At 49.1% G+C, this 19,230-nt stretch overlaps 1 protein-coding gene across 1 annotated transcript in view; it reads left to right on the top strand.

The window, feature by feature from the left end:
* The window catches only part of LOC130113390 (spermatid perinuclear RNA-binding protein-like), a 117,228-nt gene that overhangs the window by 53,969 nt on the left and 44,029 nt on the right, over positions 1 to 19,230 (top strand). Inside the window, 2 exon segments of the mRNA XM_056280983.1 lie at positions 938 to 1,103; positions 9,663 to 9,807. Coding sequence (XP_056136958.1) covers positions 938 to 1,103; positions 9,663 to 9,807 — 311 coding nt within the window.

The following is a 19,230-nucleotide window of genomic DNA, read 5'->3' as shown; positions in this document are numbered from 1 at the left end:
GGTCCTTGGCCCCACAGGACCCAGCAGACCAAGCTCCCTCAGCCGACCCAGCGCCAGCCCTCCCGGCCGTCAAACGAAGAAAAAAAACTCAAACTAAAAACGTCACACGATGACACAAACTTAGACGTGGACAAAGACACTGCGTAGTCGGGACTGGGTGGAGCCGCTGCAAATGTGAGTTCGCGCCGCCATCTTCCTGGACACCGGGTCAGCGAGCATGTCTAAATGAAGTTTAATCACCAACAAACGGGGCGTCGAGGTAGCGTGGCGGTCTATTCTGTTGCCTACCACCACAGGGATCGCCTGTTCGAATCCCCGTGGTTCCTCCGGCTTGGTCGGGCGTCCCTACAGACACAATTGGCCGTGTCTGCGGGTGGGAAGCCGGATGTGGGTTTGTGTCTTGGTCGCTGCACTAGCGCCTCCTCTGGTCGGTCGGGGCCCCTGTTCAGGGGGGAGGGGAAACTGGGGGGAATAGCGTGATCCTCCCGACGCGCTCCGTCCTCCTGGTGAAACTCCTCCCTGTCAGGTGAAAAGAAGCGGCCGGCGACTCCACATGTATGGGAGGAGGCATGTGGTAGTCTGCAGCCCTCCCCGGATCAGCAGAGAGGGTGGAGCAGCGACCGGGACGGCTCGGGAGAGTGGGGTAATTGGCCGGATACAATTGGGGAGAAAAGGGGGGGGGGTAAATAAATAACCAACAAATAGTGTACCCATTTTTGTTTTCTTTGTTCTTCCTCTCTTCATTCTCACTTCCAGGTGAGTTTTCATTCCTTGTGTTGTGTTTATGTTCCCTTTCTTACTTTTCAAGTACTGCCCTAAAACACGTTTTTAAAAAAACTACTACAGTACGGAGATAAAGTTATTACTGTCGTTAATAACATCATTATTATCAGGATAGCATCACCGAGGGATGCTGACCGTGCCTCTCTGCCCGCAGGCTGGAGTCCAGCTCTGTGTTGTGTGGGGTGATGCGCATCGGCCTGGTGGCCAAAGGCCTGCTGATCAAAGGCGACATGGACCTGGAGCTGGTTCTGATGTGCAGGGAGAAGCCCACCAAACTGCTGCTGTACACGGTCAGCGCCAACCTGCCCCTGCAGATCCAGGTACGCCCCGCGGGGCCAAACGCCGCTTGGTACCCCGCATTTAGAGCCAGTTGTCAGATCAGAGAGGCGGAGGCGACCGTGTAGGGATGTGAGGTAAAATTACACACAAAGAGGTGAAATGTGACATATCTTCTGTGTGATCTGGGCTTCAGAAGCGAGGCCCGTCCACAGAGGTCCTAATAGCTCTCCAGCGGTTTGTTCTGGGACGTCGGTACTTGGCTTACACAGGGGCGACTGGGGCGACTGGGGCGACTGGGGCGCACACGTTCACATTTACATTTACTCACGGAGCAGCTGCTCTTGTACAGAGCGACTTGCAGGAGAGTCAGAAATGAGCAGATAGATAACCAGCTGGCATTACAACGAGCTACGTAGTAATCCTGTCATAGTAGTACTATATGAAATAGTGGTAATAGAAGTAGTATTAGTATTAGTAGTAGTATAATTCATACCCCTAAGAGTGCATGTGAAGTGCATTAGCTGTAAGTGTGCCTTAAGTCATCGCACAACAGTGGAATATATATATATATATATATATATATATATATATATATATATTTATATATGTCTTTGGTGAAGAGAAAAGCGGTGAAGAGGAGGCGATGAGGAGACGATGGGTAGGTATGGTGTCAAGGAGAGGAATATGGAAGGACAGATGGTGGTGGATTTTGCAAAAAGGATGGAAATGGCTGTGGTGAATACATATTTCAGGCGGCACGGTGGCGCTGTGGTTAGCGCGGTCGCCTCACACCAAGAAGGTCCTGGGTTCGAGCCCCGGGGTAGTCCAACCTCGGGGGTCATCCCAGGTCGTATTCTGTGTGGAGTTTGCATGTTCTCCCCGTGTCTGCGTGGGTTTCCTGTGGGTGCTCCGGTTTCCTCCCACAGTCCAAAGACATGTAGCTCAGGTGAATCGGCCGTAGTAAATTGTCCCTAAGTGTGAATGTGTGTGTGTGTGTGTGTGTGTTTGTGTGTTTGGGTGTGGGTTGGCCCTATGATGGACTGGCAGCATGTCCAGGGTGTCTCCCCGCCTGCTGCCCAGTGACTGCTGGGATAGGCTCCACCATCCCCGCAACCCCGAGAGCAGGATAAGCGGTGTGGATAATGGATGGAATACATATTTCCAGAAGAAGGAGGAACACAGGGTGACGTATAAGAGGGGAGGAAAGTGCACACAGGTGGACTATATCTCGTGCAGGAGGCGCGATCTGAAAGGGATTGGAGACTGGAAGGTGGTGACAGGGGAGAAGGTAGCTAGGCAGCATCGGATGGTGGTCTGTGGGAGGACTTTGGAGACCAAGAAGAGGAAGCGAGTGAAGGCAGAGCCAAGGATCAAATGGTGGAAGTTGAAGAAGGAAGACTGTTGTGTGGAGTTCAGGGAGGAGTTAAGACAGGCACTGGGTGGTAGTGAAGAGTTGCCAGATGGCTGGGCAACCACTGCAGAAACAGTGAGGGAGACAGCTAGGAAGGTACTTGGTGTGTCATCAGGACAGAGGAAGGAAGACAAGGACACTTGGTGGTGGAATGAGGGAGTGCAGTAAAGTATACAGAGGAAGAGGTTGGCAAAGAAGAAGTGGGATGGTCAGAGAGATGAAGAAAGTAGACAGGAGTACAAGGCGATGCGGCGTAAAGTGAAGAGAGAGGTGGTGAAGTCAAAAGAAAAGGTGTACGAGAGGTTAGACACGAAGGAAGGAGAGAGAGTGGGTTTGTTGAATGTGAGCTGGTGGGGTACATGCTGAAAATGAAGAACTGATAAGTAGATGTTGGAGAGGTGGGTTTGTTGACACGGTGGAATGGAGAGAATTGTGGTTTTTTGGGGTGACTGGTACAGTGAAAGGATGTAATGTTAACTTATTAAATCGTGTTTTAAGCCACGCAAGGTTTGCTGTCAAGCTACGGAGGAATATGGCCCATTATGAAAAGAGGAGAGCTGAGGTGTGGAATATTTTGAAAAGCATAATGGAAAGAGATGTTAATGTGGGGGCCCTGGGTGATGGCCTGGCGGCCTGTCCAGGGAGTCTCCCCTCCTGCCGCCCAGTGGCTGCTGGGATAGGCTCCAGCATCCCCGTACCCCTGAGTTTGAGGATGAGTGGTTTGGATAATGGATGGATGAATGAATGTTAATATGTTGTATAGTTATGTTAGTGAAGGAGAGTTTTTTAGTGGATTTGTGGAGGGGAGCACTCTTGTTGTGATTGGGGGCGGGGAGATGTTGGATTTTGGTTGAATGGTGTGGAGTGGGATGTGGTGGGATGTGGAGTGGGATGTGGAGTGGGAGGTGGTGCGTGGAGTGGGATGTAGTGGGGATGGTGTGTGAGTATTTTTTGTTTGGTTTCTTTGGTTTGGTGGGGGGTCTGTAGGCACCACCACATAGCCCCGTTTCACTGCTATCAAGTTTGAGTTTTCATTTTGGTTTTGCCCCGGAGAGCTCTTTTTTTCTTTTTTCATAACATAATATTTAAGAATATTAGTGACCGAAAGGGTGAGATTGTGGATACAAGCGGCTGAGATGAGTTTCCTCCGTAGGGTGTCTGGGCTCAGCCTTAGAGATAGGGTGAGGAGCTCGGACACCCGGAGGGAGCTCGGAGTAGAGCCGCTGCTCCTTCTCATCGAAAGGAGCCAGTTGAGGTGGTTCGGGCCTCTGATCAGGATGCCTCCTGGGCGCCTTCCTGTGGAGGTTTACTGGGCACGGCCAACTGGGAGGAGACCCCAGGGTGGACCCAGAACTCGCTGGAGGGACTACATGTCCAATCCGGCCTGGGAACGCCTTGGTCAGCTTGTTTAGTTTGTAGCATCGGTTGTGAAGAAACGGATCGAATTCCCTCGGTCAGCTATGTTGAATTTAGACTCTTGAAAGGAAAACTGTTGTAATGAGCCTTATTTAAAAAAAACGGTCAAAGATTTCATTGCTGTTTGTTTTAATAAGAAATATATGTGTCTATACTCCCTGGACAGGCCGCCAGGCCATCACAGGGCTCACACACACACACACACATTAAAGAACACTTCATCATGTCAAAAAAATAAAATAGAAATATATGTATAAAATAAAGGAAGGAGAAAAGGACTTGTACCGACTGGCTAGACAGAGGGACCGAGCTGGGAAGGATGTGCAGCGGGTTAGGATGATCAAGGATAGAGATGGAAATGTGCTGACAAGCGAGGAGAGTGTGCCGAGAAGAGGGAAGGAATACTTTGAGGGGCTGATGAATGAAGAAGATGAGAGAGAGAGAGGGTTGGATGATGTGGGGATAGTGAATCAGGAAGTGCGGTGGATTAGCAAGGAGGAAGTGAGGGCAGCTATGAAGAGGATGAAGAGTGGAAAGGCAGTTGGTCCTGATGACATCTCCATACCTGTGGAGGTATGGAGATGTTTAGGAAAGATGGCGGTGGGGTTTTTAACTAGATTGGTTAACACAATCTTGGAAAGTGAGAGGATGACTGAGGAGTGGAGAAGCTCTTCCTCCTCAGACTTCCTCTGTGATTTATATGATTTATGTTTGTGTTTCTTGCCGTTTTGTATCTGTCTTAGTGGGAGAGTACTGCTGGTCTCGTGTGTGGCTGCCGCTTCTCCCTCTCGTAGCCCCTCTCCCCATCCACCCCCGTATGTCTGTGTTGTGTTTATCTGTTGTCTTGTTTCACCTCATTTACTGTAGAGCGACTTTGAGTGCTAGAGAAGCGCTATATAAGTTTAACTTGTTATTATTATCATTATTATTACTATTATCATTAAGAAGCATACTGGTACCAATTTTCAAGAACAAGGGTGATGTGCAGAACTGCAGCAACTACAGAGGTATAAAGTTGATCAGCCACAGCAAGGAGGTATGGGGACGAGTAATAGAAGCTAGGTTAAGAGGAGAGGTGATGATCAGCGAGCAGCAGTATGGTTTCATGCCAGGAAGGAGCACCACAGATGTGATGTTTGCTTTGAGGATGTTGATGGAGAAGTATAGAGAAGGCCAGAAAGAGTTGCATTGTGTCTTTGTGGATTTAGAGAAAGCTTATGACAGAGTGCCGAGAAAGGAGGTGTGGTATTGTATGAGGAAGTCGGGAGTTGCAGAGAAGTATGGAGGAGTGGTGCAGGATACGTATGAGGGAAGTGTGATAGTGGTGAGGTGTGTGGCTGGAATGACAGATGGGTTCAAGGTGGAGGTGGGATTACATCAAGGATCGGCTCTGAGCCCTGTCTTGTTTGCAGCAGTGATAGACAGGTTGATGGATGAGATCAGGCAGGAGTCTCTGTGGACTATGATATTTGCGGATAACATTGTGATCTGTAGTGAGAGTAGGGAGCAGGTGGAGGAGAGCCTGGAGAGGTGGAGGTATGCACTGGAGAGAAGAGGAATGAAAGTCAGTAGGAGCAAGATGAAATACATATGCGTGAATGAGAGGGAGGACAGTGGAATGGTGAGGATGCAAGGAGTAGAGGTGACCAAGGTGTATAAGTTTAAATACTTGGGGTCAACTGTCCAATGTAACGGGGAGTGAAGAAGAGAGTGCAGGCAGGGTGGAGTGGGTGGAGCAGAGTGTCAGGAGTGATTTGTGACAGAAGGGTACCAGCAGGAGTTAAAAGGAAGGTTTAGAAGATGGTAGTGAGACCAGCTATGTTGTATGGTTTGGAGACAGTGGCACTGATGAAAAGACAGGAGGTGGAGCTGGAGGTGGTGGCAGAGATGAAGATGATAAGATTTTCACTGGGAGTGATGAAGGAGGACAGGATTAGGAAGGAGTATATTAGAGGAACAGCTCAGGTTGGACGGTTTGGAGACAAAGCAAGAGAGACAAGATTGAGATGGTTTGGACATGTGTGGAGGAGAGATGCTGGGTATATTGGGAGAAGGATGCTGAATATGGAGCTGCCAGGGAAGAGGAGAAGAGGAAGGCCAAAGAGGAGGTTTATGGAGGTGGTGAGGGAGGACATGCAGGTGGCTGGTGTGACAGAGGAAGATGCAGAGGACAGGAAGAGATGGAAACGGATGAGCCGCTGTGGCGCCCCCTAACGAGAGCAGCTGAAAGTAGGAGTAGATAGGTGTATATATATATGTATGTGCTTGACATTCAGTACCCTGCATGTGCGGGTGAGCCCACCACTAATCCCCCCCTCTGTAAAATGTTAAAATGAACGTTTTCCTTTTCAGTTAAAAGGAAAGCACATATGTGCACCAAAGGTTTGTTTTACGGTACCATGGTAGTACAGGTTTTCAAAAGAATCATTTGTAGCTCTCTGATAGTTTTTCAATGAAATGTGACTTTGTCTCGTAGGAAATCCACGCAGGAGAGTTGCAGCACTGTGGGCGGTTCAGATTTGAGACGCTCTCTGGTATTTCAGTGGATGTCTCATGTAACACAGTGATGACAATGTCATGTTCACAATTTGTTCTCCGTGGCAACTGATTTATACTCAACACAGTGGTGAAAGGTCACTGATCGCAGGATGAGACAACTAGTATTTTCACACCATGTGGTGATGTGACCCCCACACTCCCATCAGTGCATGGGGCCCCAACACACCTGCGCCCACCCCTCTGAATGTGACTTATACCGTTCCTTCTAGAGTGAATAAAAGATACTGGCCCTGTGATGGCCTGGCGGCCTGTCCAGCGTGTCTCCCCGCCTGCTGCCCAATGACTGCTGGGATAGGCTCCAGCAGCCCACGACCTCAGTTGGGCTAAGCGGCTTGGATAATGGATGGATGGGTAATTAATTACCTGTTTTAATTACGTAACTACACCACAAGAAGGGTGTAACAAGACGGCTGCAAAGAGTTTAATGGTAGCCTTGGTAAGACGAAGAGACCAAGTAAAAGAAGCGAGCCAGGCAAACATTTCTATCCAGCGGACCCCATACCTACACCTCACCAACCCGGCCCACTAATAGTATGTTCCTAGAGGAAACACTGGTGGGACACCAGCCATCATCCAAACCGCTTATCCTGCTCTCGGGGTCACGGGGATGCTGGAGTCTATCCCAGCAGTCATTGGGCGGCGGGCGAGGAGACACCCTGGACAGGCCGCCAGGCCATTACAGGGCAAGCAGGTAGGTGGGGATGATGTCACTGGTAGGACACATGTCTCTTCATGTATGGTGTTTCTTTGGGGAGGAGATGACTCGATTGCCATTTATCTGTACAGTCTAAATGCTGCCTTCCCATTCCACCTCAGTTTTCAAACCTTTTTTAGCAAATGTAACACAAAGCTGTGGAGACTAAAGCTATTTCAACTTTTAGCCAAAGGCCACAGTGAATCAGGTTTTGTCCCAGAGCCACGGCAAGCCACCACCGGCTCATCTCTTGAGCATGTGGATAAGCCCTGCTAGCTTAAAGAAAACCCCCCCAGCAAAAAGCAGACGCCATTTGGGCTCGGAAGATAAACATGGTTCCTTGCGCTTCCATCGTAGAATTAATTACCTGCCACAGCTGCCATTCTGGATTCACCATCGAGGGAGGAATCCCTCTGAAGCTCTCATTTCCTGCGCTGAGCTGTGGAGAAGCTGTCAGGGGGAGCAGCTGATGGATGGGGTCAGCTCTCAATGAGCAGAGCTGGAGCACACGACCTCGAATATAAAACAAATCCTGGAAATAAAATGAGGTGGTTGCGTGTACCGGAATTTATTAGCAGATACAGAAACTCTTCTGAAGATGAAAGGCCCGTGGGTATCGAATCATTCATAGCACGTGAGACACGAGTTTCTGTTTGTCAGCGCTGTAGATCTGAATAATATCCACCCATCCATTACCCGAACCGCCTGTCCTGCTCTCAGGGTCACGGGGAGGCTGGAGCCTATCCCAGCAGTCATTGGGCAGCAGGCGAGGAGACACCCTGGACAGGCTGCCAGGCCATCACACAGGGACCACACACACATTCATACCTAGGGACAATTTAGTATGGTGGATGACCTACATGTCTTGGGACTGTGGGAGGAAACCGGAGCCCCCAGAGGAAACCCACACAGACACGAGGAGAACATGCAAACTCCACACAGAGGACGGACCGGGACAAACCCCCAAGGTTGGACTACCCCGGGGCTCGAACCCAGGACCTTTTTGCTGTGAGGCGAGCGTGCTAACCAGTGTGCCACCGTGCCGCCCCATCTGAATGATATAATACTAAGAATTACTCCCTCCAGAAGTCATCAGTTATGACTTGCAGTAGCTTGCTAAATGGATTTGATAGCGCTATGTTGGAGGACAGTAAAATGGCCGAGATGGCAACAGCAATCAAGAGTGGGTGGAATTTAGGATTAGAGATTTTGGATATCGGGCTGACACCAGGCTGAAATGGAGTATCGGGATCGGAGATTTTACCCAACAAAAATCTGATATGAATAAAAGCAAAATGTCTGGAGTTACTGCATTTCTGCCACATGGAAGCCCGTATTACTTTAACGGCTGAAAAACACAGATTCTGTCTCAATTATTTTGTCCACTGACCCCAAACTTATGGTCTTAGTCTGAACTGTTTAGAAAAACTAATGGATCGGGTCAGTCCTCGGTAACAATTCGTACTCAAAATTGGTATCGGCAGGGGATCGCCAGATCGAATCCCCGTGTTACCTCCGGCTTGGTCGGGCGTCTCTACAGACACAATTGGCCGAGTCTGCAGGTGGGAAGCCGGATGTGGGTGTGTGTCCTGGTCCGCTGCACTAGCGCCTCCTATGGTCACTCGGGGCACCTGTTCGGGGGCAGGGGGACCTGGGGGGAATAGCGTGATCGTCCCACACACTTACGTGCCCCTGGTGAAACTCCTCATTATCAGGTGAAAAGAAGCGGCTGGCGACTCCACATGTATGGGAGGAGGCATGTGGTAGTCTGCAGCCCTCCCCGGATCGGCGGAGGGGGTGGATCAGCGACCGGGACGGCTCGGAAGAGTGGGGTATTTGGCCGGATACGACTGGGGAGAAAAAGGGAGAGAAAAAAAAAATTGTATCGGCAGCGGAAAAGTGATGTTGGTCCATCTCTGCTTAGGATCTGTCAATTTAAATAAAATCATATATTTGCTGTACTCAGGTCGATTCGTAGGCCAGAGATTCTGCACATGAATCAGAATCAGAACCACAAAACAAAAGACAAGAACACATAGCCAAAAACTACAAGAACACATATATCCAGACTAACACATATATCTAACTACAAAAAAAAAATCACTGTCCTGTAGAACGCCAGCCAGGATGACTGTCGGGACTGCCGGTCTGCATGGGCTAGCAGTTAGCTTAGCCTGCCCCGCTTCCGCGTCCTGTCAGACCGCCCTCGGTGTTTCCTCTTCGGGCGCAGCTCCAGGCAGGGCCGTGGTCCTTGGCCCCACAGGACCCAGCAGACCAGGCTCTCCCAGCCAGACACCTTCAACACACCTCCCCGCACTCCACACGACCACACTAAAAGCCTAGCCTTGACATGAGCTTGTTTGTGCAAATAGTGGCGCAACAAAGCTTTGCCTTTATAGGAGAACTACAGCCTCGTTTTGAACAAGATTTTGTATTTTTTTGCATTTGCATTTTGTATTTTTTCATTTATTTATTTGTTTGTTTGTTTACATTAATCTTGTTTTACCCCCATCATTACAGACGCTGACTGACGACAAGTACGAGGTGCGGTCGTGCATCCCGGAGGCAGCCATCCTGGTCTGCAACACCACAGACCCCAGACTCAGGTTGAAAATCACCCTGTCCTCCTTAGCCATGAAGGAAGAGCACAACACCCCAGAGCCAGGTATGTAGTGCTCCCCCTCCCCTTCTCCATTTCCCCATCCTCTTGCACCTGCATCTGTGTGAGAGGGAGCGTTCCATATTATTATTTGACATTTACATGACCTCAGAGGGCAATGGGGGAGGGATGTAAAAGCAAGGAAGCAGGTGGAAGGTGGCAAGAAACGAGGCGGGGGATTGAGATTTGGGGTGGGGTGGGTGTGGGATATTGGTGGTGTTTGTTGGGGATTAAGTGAAGGTATAAAAAGGATCGTACATCCAAGACAGGGAGAGGGAGAGAGGCAGAATTCGGGGGGGGGGGGGTATATCGGAGAGGGGAGGTGGAGGTGGTGAGGATATGGATCTGGGTCAAGTGTTGTGGAAACAGCAGATGGCCGGTGGAGGCTGAGTTCCACTGGGGATGTTCGTAAAGGGAGCCGCCTGTCTCCAGTATCCTGCTCCTCCTCTGTCAGTTTTCCCGCTCTCTGTTTGGCCACAAAGAAAAGCCAGTGTCCCTTTATATCAGAGAACTTGTTCATTTAAGGCCTGACATTGAAGTCATGTAATCCATTTAGGCCAGAACGGGGTTTGTTTGGACCGGGTATTTTAAGGAAAGGGATGCCTTTAGGGTGACAGGGTGACGGTGTTCCATTTCACCGGCCATTAAGGGAAGAAATCCCTCCAGACCAACCAGATAATTCATCCCTTTGACCAGAGGCCGAGAGAAAATAATCACCCCTATTGATCGTGTGTGGATGGGAGGATTAACTCGCCGTCCTCAACCCACATTTTGTCAGTCGAGGACAGCTGTCAGGCATTGTTGTGTCCGCTGTGATTTTTTTTTTTTAGGGAATGAAATGTAAAATGAATGAAAGACAATCGGAGGTGAAGCGCTAGTGTGCTACTTTTACAGAACACCCCTTCCCTTGTGGATCAGGATCCTTTGGGAATGATTTGTACCGAGCCTTTACAAAGGGGTGGAGAGACATGGATTTAAGCAGACAGTGTAGAAAGTGTACAACTGCTGTTTTAATGCTTTAGTTTAGCTTGTGATAGCAGAGGTAGAACACTACCCGGTGAGCACTTGCCGTGATTCCAACATGGCAGCTCTTCATTAGCTCTCATGTAGCAGTAACGGCTATTTAGCTGTCCAGTTCAGACGAGGTCAGCACCTTTTCATCTTAGTCGGTGTCTTTTACCTTGCAAAGCCACAATACAGGAGACTTCCCTGCAACCTACCCCGAATACCAAAAACGAAGAGACTCTCTGCTGATACATTCGCCTGCATCCTCTGAAGGAAGCCCTTTGTAAGGGTTTGTGGGCCGTGACAACACTTCTCAATCCTTCACCTTTCTTTTCAAGTGTCCCTAAAGGAAGTCTTTAGTGATAAGTTGCTAATGTCCCCCCTTTTGACTCTTGAAACCCTTATGTTGTATTCACACCAAACGCGAAGCAGTTTTTTTCGCGTAATGAGATCACACATAAAGTCAGTGCAAAGATGCGAATTTCGCGTCATTCGCGTATTTGCGCGAGTTGAAAATATTTAACTTGTGCGAGAAATTCGCGTGACGGTGTCGCGAAAGCCTAATCAGCGCTGAGATCCTCCTGGCGTCCTGTTGAGTCAGGAAATGGAGGACAAGCTGATCGTCGTGGACTCCTGCACTCGATCCTGCGACCAAACTCGCGCGAGTAACGCGTATAAAAACGAATTTCGCCCTTGATCAGGTTAAACCTCATACTGTGGTGACCCTCTGCTCACTGGCTGTTGGTTTTGTTGCCGTAGCTCTCCAGGTCAGCCTGCTGTGTGGATTACATCCCTGAGGTCCCCTCCCTGGCCCTGCTGCCGACGAGGTGCCCCCCCCCCCCAAAAAAAATTATACCCTGCAGCAGGAGACTCCGGGTACCATAGGCGGAGTTTGACATTCGAGCCAGGGGGAGCAAAAAAACCCCAAACTCATTGTAACAGCTGAGACCTGGCCTACCACCCTGGGAACACAGCACGAGCAGATATGGACAAAACAAACATGTTAAATAAACATATATGATTATTTTTAAAGCAGATTTGAAATTACATCGTAACAATTTAACAATTCGCCTTTATGAAATCCAATCACGGCACGGCTGTCTTGGAACGCAATAGACACAAGGTGGCGGATTGCCCCGACACTTAAACATTAAACTGAATGCAACAGCCCCAATGTAAATAAAGTCCTAAATCAAAGGGGCGTCTCCAGGAATTAAGGAAGTGTTCGACTTACAGTATGTTGAGATGCTTCTCCAAACGCAGAAACGAAGCGCAATCACCATAAAACGTTAAGATAAAAAAATCCGTATTTTGCCATAATCCAATGACACGACAAAAAGTAATCCAGCGATCAGTAGATCCACAAAAAAGGTCATGGTGTCTCCAACAAGGCCTACGCACGTCATAGTCACAAGCCAGCTCCAAACAGGTGAACAAGGCCTGTCCACCTTTTTTTAAACAAAGTGCAATAAAAACAGCAAATGGCATTTAGGCCTTTTTTGCAACGTGGGCACGGCAAGATGTCCAGACTAGTGTAACAGTAATTTGCGCTTTTTTGCGTCCTGCATATGCGTCGACAATGGTCTCAGGTGAGAGCTTGGCCGTAATGTCGCTTTCGATGTGAAGGATCGCAAGAGAAGAAAACCTGGCTGCTCCCGTCGTCACCCGCAGCCAGTTCCTTACCCTCCTCACCGCAGAGAAGCGTCTCTCAGAGGTAGATTTATTTATTTTATGTCCATTATAATTCTGTTATCCTCTTTCAGTGTTGTATTATGTAAATTGCGTGAACACAACATCCATTGCACGCTGTCCGTCTTGGGAGAGAGATCCCTCCTCTGTTGCTCTCCCTGAGGTTTCTTCCTATTTTCTCTCCCTGTTAAAGGGGTGTTTTAGGGAGTTGTTCCTTATCCGACCAGAGGGTCTAAGGACAGGATGTTGTGTTGCTGTTGAGCCCACTGAGGCAAACTTGTAATTTGTGATATTGGGCTACACAAATAAAATTGATTTGATTTGATTAGATGACCCAATGGGCAGAGTGAGAGTTCACTGTAAAACTTCATAGAGATTTGGGGTAGGTTGTTTTTTTAACAGCTTTCTTAAGATGCTCAATTGAAATCGGCGGGTCAGCAGAGGCTTCGACGAGCTTCGTGTCGGCTGCAACAAGAAGGGGGTTAACTTTTAGTGCCGGGGTGTATTTTTGTAATAGTGGATCAGTTCCATTTTCGTCGCATGCCAAAACTGCGGCACAGGCGCGTGCAAGCTCCACGGACTCTCCAGAGAACCTCCTTTCCAGCTCGTGGAGGAGAGTGTCCAGCACGGGAAGATAAAGCCTCTGCTGATAACCACACCTATTTGCTGTTTCTTGGTGGGTTGTTTCCCGTTGCCCTCCCTAGAGTACTGGGAATCAAGAAACCGTCGAGGGAGGTGGGCGGATTTGAAAGTCGTTTTCTTTTGGGTGCGGGCGGGCTTGCCCGCGGGGACGTGAATCTGGCGGTCAGTGTGTTCTTCGGGCAGGGCAATGTTGCTGTCCAGGCAGACCTGTTTGACTGACTTCCCCACATCGCTCCAGGAGTCTGCCCGTCTTTTAGACACCAAGTGTGCTTCTAGGCTGCCGGTATGGGCCCCAGCTTCGGACAGTGTGCCGTTGGACGACTGTAGGGCCTTGTGCGTAACATGGATCACACGCAGCATCTCCTCAAACACAACGAGGCTTGTAACGAATGACATTATCGACACGAAGTCATGGATACCACTGGCGTCCGCTGACCACTTCTCTCCCTCTTCACTAATTTCTCTCCCGTAATTGCAGAGTAGTGACTTTAAAAAAAAAAAAAAAATTATTTCTGATTTTTCCCTGTTTCTCCCAATTTGGTGGCCAATCGATCCCTATTTTAATCCAAACCCCCACCCTCGTACTGCGTGCGTTCGCCAACTGGATCTCTCCGGCTGGCAGTCTCGAAGGAGTCGCCTCGCCACTTTCGTGACAAGGCGACTCCAGGCTGAACCACTGCTTTTTCCGACACACACAGAGACGCATTCATATGACGAACACAAGCCGACTCCGCCCCCCTCCCGAAGACAGCGCTGCCAATATTGCTGCTTCGTCGAGTCCGGCCATAGTCGGATCTGACGAGACCGGGGCGCGAACCCCGGTCCCCAGTGGGCAACTGCATCGACACAAAGCCGATGCTTAGACCGCTACACCACCGCGGACTTGTGACTTTTTACTGAATTCACACATCTCCACTTGCACGCCCATCTCGTCTCACCGGGCTGAACTACTTCACTTACTTTCACGTTCCGTGTCTTTTGGAGTTGAATAAATCTCTGGTGGTTAGACGGGTCTGAAAACAGTGAATACACATTGTCAATAATGCCCAGGAAGGTTTTTAACACCACACATATCCCAAGCCCTTTGTAGACGGCCTCCACAATCCCGGCCGCGTTGCGAGATGCAGAGCAAACCATAAAACACAAAAAACGCTCCTTGATTTGCAATTCCTCAGCAGATCGTATGCACACTGGCAGCTGCTCGGTTTTGGAGGATCTCGCCTCGTCCGCAACTATAGAGAAAAGTCCAGTTTCCTGCACCTTCTCAGCAATGTTGTCGTAAAGCATGTGTGCGCAGATGTCGATTATTTCATTTTGAACATCTGGGCTCGTGGCGTTGAAATAATTGGATTGCGTGTTTTCAAAATCGGCGTCGTATTTCGATACGAAATTGCAAATTTCGAGGAAATTGCCACGCGACCGTGACTCTTCTTCTCCCTCCTTGTGCCCACGAAAGGGTAATCCCAGTTCAGACGGTAACCTCACAACATCGACTGCTTTGCGTAGATAACCTCTGTTCCTTTCGACTATAGCTTTATGGCTTTCGGACAGTTGAGCTGCAGTAGATCCATTGGAGGATGAGCTGGCTTGGAAGTTATTCCATTTACGGTTCAGATGGGCCTGGCTTTCTCCGTGTTTCTCTAGTTTACTGCTCAGGTTTTTCCAGTCACTCATGCCCTTTTCTAAAAGCATCCTCGACGCAGCTTTCAGTCTGGAAACGACGACAAGCAAAACAGTAGACGGCATCCTTTCTAACTGAATCCTCAAGCCAAGGGCAATTCTTGTAGAAGTAAGTGGAGAACGATCGCTTTGTACTTCCGAAACATTTTGAGGGGAATTGGGGCAGAGTAGGTTGCGTAGGACAGCTCCAAGATCATCTGTGTTACCTAGTTCGGCTAGCTAGTTCGGCTAGCTAGTTCGGCTAGCTAGTGCGTCTGCGGGGTGACCGTCAGGACTGCTAGCAGTTGCTGCTGATCCAGAGCTGCTCCAAGTTTCCTCCGAGTTCACAGCAGTATCGTTTTGCCTATCGTTATCATCGGTTAGTGATGTTTGTGTTGTACCCTTGTTAGATCCCAATGGCTGACCACTTGTGTCGTCTGGAGCTCGACGTTTTAAAACTCTCCTCATGTCCATATTTTCGTGCCGACTAGATAGCTACAACGTTATTACCCACGTATGCTAGCTGAGAATCGCTGGTTCGATTTACGTTAGCGTACGTGTCACTCGTCACATGACCCAGAGCCCTGAACATTTTTTTTTTGTTTTTACTAAAGCAGTATATGAACTCAGATGTATTACCTAGTACCATTTAGTTGTTTTGTGTTATTTGAAATATTGATAAAATATCTGGTCATGCCAAACGTAATTATTCCAATTATGTAATTATGCTCCCCCTGCCCCCCACCCACCCGCAAACTCCGCGCACGCCGGGTACATGGGGCTTCTCTGACAACCAAATCAATCCAACTCACATCTCCCCTTCCCTCGTTTTGACCGCAGTTCTCTCTGGGCCGCTCGAGTCTGCCATGAACTTCTGGTCCATGTCTATGCCAGAGTGCACAAATTGACTACGTTACCCATCAGCCCTTTTTTTTTGTTACGCTCACCAGGGCTGACCCTTCTTGGGGTCGGCTCCATTGGCTCAGAATGACATCCCATAATGTCATGTTGTGAAAGCCGTGATGTTAACTAGACTTGACGTCCTGGTCACTAATCAGAATCCCTCCAAGCGGATGATGACAAGCAGAATCTGCCAAGCAGGGCCTCTATGTGGTCTGACCAGAGGCTGATGGTTCCTTCATGGCCTACCTCGGGTTTAAGCAGTAGTTGTTGGTTGTTGTTTTTTTGTTGTTTTCATAAATAAAGAAGGAAGAGAAGGAGGAGAAATCTGGATTTGACATAGTTCTGGAAAGATTGGGAGGGGGGGATCTTGAACTACAAGTTTTAAGGATATCGGGATTAATATAACATTTGGAAAAGGTGTGTTTGTGTGTGGGGGGGGGGTTCTCTCTCTCACAAGGCTACATGTATTATGTAGCTGTAGCTAGTTTTGAAAATGTCATTCTCATTGTACTGAAGAAAAGTCTTAAACATTGTGTTGCAGGGAATGCGCTATAATCATTACCCATCACCGCGGCAGACGGGGTTGTAAAGCTTCCGCTCCGGTCTGTTTTTACCCGTCATGTTCGTCTTCATATTTACTGAAATTATATTCTGCTTCGCATTTGCGAATGTGTGGACTACAGCACAGTGGTGCAGGGGTTAGTGCAGTTGCCTCACAGCAAGAGGGTCCTGGGTTCGAGCCCCGGGGTAGTCCACCCATGGGGGTCGTCCCGGGTCGTCGTCTGTGTGGAGTTTGCATGTTCTCCCCGTGTCTGTGTAGGTTTCCTCCGGGGGCTCCGGTTTCCTCCCACAGTCCAAAGACATGTAGGTCAGGTGGATCAGCCGTACTACATTGTCCCTAGGTGTGTGTGTGTGTGTGTGTGTGTGTGTGTGTGTGTGTTTGTGTTGGCCCTTTGATGGCCTGGCGGCCTGTCCAGGGTGTCTCCCCGCCTGCCGTCCAATGACTGCTGGGATAGGCTTCAGCATCTCCGCAACCCAAATTCGGATAAGCGGCTTGGATAATGGATGGGTGGCTGGATGGATGGATGTGTGGATGGGTGGATGGGTTGGTGGATGGATGGATGAGTGGATGGATGGATGGATGTGTGGATGGATGGCTGGATGGATGGGTTGGTGGATGGATGGATGAGTGGATGGATGGATGGATGGATGGATGGATGGATGGATGGATGGATGGATGGATGGGTTGGTGGATGGATGGATGAGTGGATGGATGAGTGGATGGGTGGATGGATGGCTGGATGGATGGGTTGGTGGATGGATGGATGGATGGATGGATGGATGGATGGATGGATTACAACACAACAGTAGGCCTTACTAGGGCTGTGCTGAACAACAATGTTTGAGTTATGGAAAGATTAAAAAATGGTAATTTATTCATACGGGACCTCACGTGCATGTGTCGACAGCACTGGAAGCAGTTTGTAAGTGTTAGTAGCGTGTTTACGTAGACCACAAACTAAATGTCTGCCACACAGGCTACGTTCTGATGACGCTTCAGCAGAGAAGGTTAATTCTACACCCTTCTGAATTGTAAATATTCATTCATTCAACCTTTATTTAAATGTCGAGGAATCGTGCATGCCCTCGTTTTCAGTGGTGCCGAGAGTACAATTAAAACTGCATAAATTTACACAAAAATGATTACAAACAAAAGCAATGTTCCCAATACCTCACTTTTAACTGACAAAAGAAAAAATGTCAAAGTTTGCCAAGTTTGAAGCAGCACACGCGAAGCAACCAGGCAGGTGGGGTACAGAGGAACCTGGGGTCAGAGTCAGCAGTCCCCCCCCCCCCCCCGCAAGAAAGGTCTTCTTTAAGATAGTCTGTGTTTCAGTGTGACCATCCATCCATCCCTTATCCGAACCGCTTACACCCTGACAGGCACCCTGGACAGGCCGCCAGTCCATCACCCCCCCCCCCACCCCACCCCACCCCACCCCACCCCACCCCACACACACACACATTCATACCTAGGGACAATCTAGTATGGCCGACTCACCTGACCTACATGTGTTTGGACTGTGGGAGGAAACCCACGCAGACACGGGGAGAACATGCAACCTCCACACAGAGGACGACCCGGAGCGACCCCCAAGGTTGGACAACCCCGGGGCTCGAACCCAGGACCTTCTTGCTGTGAGGCGACCGCGCTAACCGCTGCGCCACCGGTGGTGCCTTCAGTATGACCGGACATTTTATTTTACTTCTACCTTCGTTTCCAAGGTCAGTGAAGGAGCTGCGCTCTGGAAGGAGGAAGTTTAAAAGGTCCACATCACATTCTGGATTTTTAGCTGGAATAAAAAGCTGTCCTGCGGTGTACTGTCATCCTCTTTAAAGTCTCTCTGCTGCCCAGACAGCAAGTACTTCTAGTAAGGGAACCGGTTCTTTAGTGAGGGAGCTGGTTCTGGTTGTTCTTTCCTCTGTCCCGGTTTAAATTAAACCCCCACATTCAGTTTACTTTAAACGTTTCAAGTTGCACTCAGAAAGCAAAGCTGGGAGGTTGCCCAAGAATGGTAAAAAAAAAAAAAAGTTTACAGCCCCTCGTTAACTTTGTCCAGAGACCAAACCATTTAAAGAAAGCCTCGTTAGCCTCCAAGCTTGTTGCTCATGTGTAGCGGTACCCAGATGTGACGGGCAGAACATGAAGGTCCTCAGCATTTGGCTCTAAAAGGAGGAGGGACAGGTCCATCTCTGGCTCTCTCACTAGCTCCTTTGTTTGTCTGCCACCTCTTCCATCCTGTTCAGCCTCCACAACCGTCGCCACAGCAACAGACTGGTGAACCACACACGCTGCTCTGCTATACTAACGCTAAGCTAACACTATGCTAACGCTACTGTCTGTTGTCACGTGTAACTGAAACCACCGGAACTTCAATTCAGTGAAAAAGTAAAACTAGACTTGTGGGCGTCCGGGTAGCATAGCAGTCTATTCCATTGCCTAGCAACACGAGGATCGCCGGTTCGAATCCCCATGTTACCTCCAGCTTGGTCGGGTGTCCCTACAGACATAATTGGCCGTGATTGCGGGTGGGAAGCCGGATGTGGGTATGTGTCCTTGTCGCTGCACTAGCGCCTCCTCTGGTCAGTTGGGGCACCTGTTCGAAGGGGGGTGGGGCTGGGGGGAATAGCGTGATCCTCCCACGCGCAAAACTCCTCGCCGTCAGGTGAAAAGAAGCGGCTGGCGACTCCACATGTATCAAGGGAGGCATGTGGTAGTCTGCAGCCCTCCCTGGATCAGCAGAAGGGGTGGAGCAGTGACCGGGCTCGGAAAAAGGGTAAGTGGCCAAGTGTAATTGGGGTAAAAAAGAGGGGAAAAGCACAAAAAAAAAAAACCCACGACTTTTTACCTTTTTTTTAAATTTTTTTTATAAAAGTAGGCTTCTGTCACATGTTGCACCACATTGGCAGAGAATACCAGTAATTCAGTCTTCATTGGTTATTTCTGTTTGGAAGACGTCTCTGAGCTGA

Source organism: Lampris incognitus, chromosome 1, assembly GCF_029633865.1.
Source record: "Lampris incognitus isolate fLamInc1 chromosome 1, fLamInc1.hap2, whole genome shotgun sequence".
Lineage (NCBI taxonomy): Eukaryota > Metazoa > Chordata > Actinopteri > Lampriformes > Lampridae > Lampris > Lampris incognitus.
The sequence above is the reverse complement of the archived record's forward strand: the minus strand, read 5'-3'. Positions and strand labels throughout refer to the sequence as shown.